At 36.7% G+C, this 5396-nt stretch overlaps 1 protein-coding gene across 1 annotated transcript in view; it reads right to left on the reverse strand.

Annotated features, from left to right (window-relative positions):
- Positions 1-4449: 4449 nt before the first annotated feature.
- Positions 4450-5396, reverse strand: part of LOC111149369 (epiregulin) — a 5504-nt gene continuing 4557 nt past the window's right edge. Inside the window, exon 4 of the mRNA XM_022506387.1 lies at positions 4450-4681. Coding sequence (XP_022362095.1) covers positions 4600-4681 — 82 coding nt within the window. The 3' untranslated portion in view covers positions 4450-4599. The remainder of the gene's footprint in view (positions 4682-5396) is intronic.

Consider the following 5396-nt stretch of genomic DNA (forward strand, 5'->3'; position numbering starts at 1 on the left):
TCCACTGTATAGTGGAAATGTTACATAGGTAGCTGGATAAAGAAGTCTAGGACTACAATAGCCAAAATATGGAAAGAGTCCAGATGTCCATCAACAGATGAATGGATAGAGAAGAAGTGGTACACACACACACACACACACACACACACAGGAATATTACTCAGCCATCAAAAAGAATGAAATATTGGCCTTTGAATGACATGGATGGAACCAAAGGGTGTTAAACTAAGCGAAATAAGTCAGTCAAAGAAAGACAAATACTATATGATTTCCCTCATATGTGGAATTTAGGAAACAAAGCAGATGAACATGGGGGAGAGAAGGAAAAATAAAATAAGATAAAAATAGAGAGGGAGGCAAACCATAAGAGACACTTAACTACAGGGAACAAACTGAGGGTTACTGGAGGGGAGGTAGGTGGGGAGATGGGGTAACTGGGTGATGAGCATTAAGGAGGGCACTTGAAGTAATGAGCACTTGGTGTTCAATGCAACTGATGAATCACTAAATTCTACCCCTGAAACTAATAATACACTATACGTTAACTAAATTGAATTTAAATAAAAATTTAGAAAAAGAAGTCTAGGACTCGGAGAAAATATCTAAGTTGAATCAGTATATAGATGATAATAAAGGCACAGAAATTTATGAAATAAAATAGAGAGTGGATATATACAGAAAAAATTTCCAAGATGGAGACCTGAGGATATGCCAGTGGTGGGGGACAGGAGATATTAAGGAAGATCCCACAGGAGACAAAGCGGCCGGTTAAAAATAAGAGTAATGTCTTGTTCCAGAAGCCAAGTGGAAAAAGTGCTTCAGAGCATTCTTTTCCTTAACCCTCTGGGTTCTCAGACTTTGAATAGAGTCAATCTGAGGGCTGTGAGATCACAAGATTTCATTTTACAAGAATTTATGTTTCTCCTCAGAAAATTCTAAACTGCATCTGAGCCTTAACTCACAGGATGCCTCTGCTGCCTGACACGGCCAGACCTAGGCAATCAGTAGACCTTACTTCTCATGCCAGCCTTTTACTACCACGGTGCCTCCAGACAAACTATTTCCTCTCCCATCAAACGATCATAGTTATGCCTCTCTGCTCTACGCATAAGCTAATGAAACGATTCAAAGAGCTGATCAGTGGGTAGAGCACTCTGCAGGTTGTTGACGTATGTACCAAGGACACCATCACTGTGACTGAGGTTCGGAGGGACCAAAATTTCTTGCCCTGGAGGTCCACAGAAGCCAAGCCTCTCTGTTGGCCCATGCTGACGGAATCAAGAGACACACTCCAGCTAATGTGTCCTTGCATAAATTACTTCTCCATAGATATCAGTCCTTTTTAGAAATACTCTTTTTAAATACTCCTTGAAAATATTTTAAAAAATAATAACTAAAATTTTATAATGAATGTAGCTCTTTCTAATTTCAAAGAAATTCTTCATGGTAGTAAGCCATAAATATTTATATGATGCTTTCCCAAACTAAGACTATTATCTTTCTACCTTTCTAAGTCTTTATATCTAAACACATTGTAGCCCTGTCACTATTTTTACTTAATATGAAAAAAAAAAAAAAGAAAAAAGAGAGAGACTCCATTTACCGGTGAAACTCTTTAACGCACGATACATAATGCATTTTTATTTCTTAGTTGTGTTTTTTTCCAGTTCCCAACAAAAATAAATAAACATTAACAACATCTTGTAAAGTATTATATTCTCCTTCAATATCTTAAGGTACACAATTATCAAAGTTGATATTGAACACAAACAAATTGATACAATTCAGTACTCTGATAAAATCCATTGTCAAATAAGTTAGTTTAAACTGTATGCAATACAACTTTATGTTCCATAGCATCTTCAATATAAACTGTATACCAAAATGGCTCTTGAAACTTAAAAAGTGCAATTACAGAGTGCAAAAACAGCAAAGAGAAAAATATACTATCTTACAGTTAGTGTCATCCAGTGTGAATAACAGACATGTTTTAGACAAAATTACTTTTTGCTAAAACATTAAAAAGGTACATTGCTTTGCAAGTTGTTACTCCCTTTCTCCCATATGAGTAAGAGTAGAAAAAAATCAGAAAATATTGGGCAGCAAGTTAAACACATTTTTTCCCTCCAAAGTCCACAAGGTGGATACTGAAGCAAAAACGACAATGCGGATCAGACATGAGCTTTTCAAAATGAGATTACTGACTTCAACAGAAATTAGAAACTAGTACGTGTATTTCCAATATAAAAATTGACAATCCCTGGCAGCATTTGTTCTCAGTACATTGGGTAAATATAGCCTCTTCTAGAAATATATATAGTTAGAAATCTGTAAAATAAGGAAGATAGATATGAACCCAACTCTTTCCATTGTTTGTAGGAAATGTGAGCTGACAGCAACCATCTGCTAGGTGTGCTCAGCATTATCCTCATAAAACAATTATTTCTGACCTATTTTCACCCACAGAACACAGTCTAGGTCGTATCTCTTTATTACTTAATATCCATTTATAAATGAAGATTTAGATTTTACAGGGGCTAGTTTCTTGAGCATCCTTAAGATTAGAAACACCACAAACTATTTACAATTAGTTACATACATAATATGAGTTGATATGTTTAGGACAGACCAATATAACTCCCTTTTTGTAAATAAAATATGTGAATTGCTGTTGATTTCTCGGTAAGTCAATTTGCTTTGACACCATCAAGATCACTTACAATAGGAAGACTCCGTTTACATCTAGTAGGTGTCAGTAAGGATGTGTAGGACCTAAAATGTGTTCTTACACAGCACATTTGACTTCAGCTGTATTAAATGGGAGCCAGAAATATCCTTTTAGATCTCACTGAATTTCATTTTATTTCTCTTTAGCTTGTTTTTAAGTTTCATATATTTTTGAAAGAGCTACAAATGACTATAATTCTATGATCAGGCTCATGAGTACATGTGTATTTGTATATGAATTTGTATATTTTATATGTATTTTATATATGTATATTTTACACACACACACACACACACACACGTTCTTCCCCTAAAGGTAAGGGACCAGATACAACACTTTGGGAAAGAGTCGTACAAAAAAACCAGGGCACCAATGAAGGGATCCATAAGGAGACAAATCCTGGCACCTGGCAATTCAGAAGTCAGCCATGATTTATTGTCTCTTTGTTGCCCTAGCACTTGCCAGGAAAAAAGGTGGGAAACAGATATACCCTGCCTAAGAAGGTGTGTGATGCTGAGAGACTGTACCTCCGGGTCTGGTATTCAGTCTGAGATGGGGAGCTGTTGGCAACTGCGGTTCCTTATGTGGTTGCCCCAAGTATCCTTCTTAACTCACCGAGACCATGGGCTCAAGCACAAGAGAAACCTTTGTCTCTTCCCCCCAGAATAAACAAAAGACAGAAGACCGGGTCCTGGTTTCATCTCAAGTCTCCAAAAGAAGGCATTTAGGTTAAGTCTCTAAATTTTACAAGTTTTCAAATGAATTTGTTCATTTGGGAAAATACACTGTGATCTATTTCTTCCATTTCCTACATCAGGAGATTATTTTAAACATGTAATTTTAAGTTGTAGAAGGAGCTACTTAACTGCATTATTTTAAGTTAAAACTCTTTCATAGAAGATGAAATAACTGTATTTCCATCTTTGGACAATAGATAGAATTCTTGTCTTATGCTATAAAATGATGATTAGTCCTTCAAACTTTGGACTATGATTTAATCTTAGGATTCTTAGTCAAAGTCCCTACGAAAAGAGGTACTCTTGAAAAGAAGCCCAAATGTGGGCTCCAAGTGTGGATTTTTTTTTTAATTGTCTCGTGAGCGAGTTACCTCACATAAATGTACTGAAAAGAAAAGCTATAAAATGCCTACTATTTACATGAAAGATGGTATGAAATGAAGTTGTCAATTCATTTAATGCAAGGAAACGCTGGAGGTGGGTGACTCGTGTCCTCAGGAGCTGTGAGGTGGAATAAGGAGCTGCCCACCTGCCTTCCAGAGCACTAAACACAGCCACAGTGGAGGATGTGGGTGGGATGCAGTCCTTCCCAGTTTAGGTTGTCCCCAGTATGTAGCCTTTAGCCCAGGATCTAGACTGGCTTCTCCCCAATTCCCATCACATTAGTGTTTTAATACATAATACCGTGCACCAAGTTATACATCGAACTACAGTACGGTCAAACCAATCATTGTTAACTGGAGGAGGAGGAAAATACACTTATTGAGTTGATTTGACCATATATTTAGGCTTAACATAAATCTGTCATCTGTGACACTTCCTGAGCTACAAGCTAGACATCATTCTCTCTGAGACATTGTGCAGCCAGCAACTAGCTTTGGAGCTAAAGCATTTAGTCCAGGAAATTATTTCTTACAAAAATATTGACTTTTTTTCTATATTATATATTTCTTATACATTATATATTAGCAAATAGTCTGTCAAAAATAAAACAAAAATAAAAAAATACAAGTATATTAAAAATGCATCATTGTCGACTTAACATGTGATCCAACATAAATATTATTAATAAAATAGGAATAGTAACATTACTAGCCATGCTGTGACTCCCTGTCCCTAGCTTAATGGCCTCATTCAGACTTGTGACAATGCTGGATCCCTTGAAGTCACCCTTTCGTATTCTTTCTTGGGTTCTTTACTTTTCCGATTTCTGTACCTAGAAATATTCAGAAATGAAGCTGTTAGCACCGTAGTTAATAGTAATAAGAACAAAGCTTGCAAAAAAAAAAAAAAAAAAAAAAAAAGAACAAAGCTTGCTAACAAATAAACCAACGTATGGACTCAAAAGGTATATCAGCATAGTGTTTCCAAAATGACAAAGGTCAACAGGTAAAGGTTGGACAAGAGAAAAAAAGGAGGGAGAAAGGGGAAGTGTTCTGTGGTCAAACAATTTGGGGAGGAAATGGTGAAACACAGTTAAAGGACTTCTCTGAGACTTTAACATGTCATGAAAATTATAAAATTCCAGGAGATCATGGGACCAAATTTAAGCCTGGGTGTTTCATTCTCTCTCTCTCTCTCTCTCTCTCTCTCTCTCATTTTTCTTTCCTTCCCTTCACTTCTCTCTCTCAGTATCTTCCTCTCCTTCCTTCCTTCCTTCCTTCCTTCCTTTTCTCTCTTCCTCCCTCCCTCCCTTCTTTCCTTCCTTCCTCTCTTTCTCTCTCTAGTTCCTCCCTCCTTCCTTCTTTTTTTCTTTTCTTTTTTCTTTTCTTTTTTCTTTCTCTCTCTTTCCTTCCTTCCTCCCTCCCTCCCACTCTCCCTCCCTTCCTTCTTTGCTTTCTTCCTCTCTCTCTTTCTCCCTTTCCTTCCTCCCTCCTTCCCTTCTTTCTTTCCTTTCCTTTTTTCTTTCTTCTTTCTTTTCTTTCTTTCTT

Source organism: Enhydra lutris, unplaced genomic scaffold (assembly GCF_002288905.1).
Source record: "Enhydra lutris kenyoni isolate GAN:26980312 unplaced genomic scaffold, ASM228890v2 scaffoldscaffold21, whole genome shotgun sequence".
In the NCBI taxonomy this organism is placed as follows: Eukaryota; Metazoa; Chordata; class Mammalia; order Carnivora; family Mustelidae; genus Enhydra; species Enhydra lutris.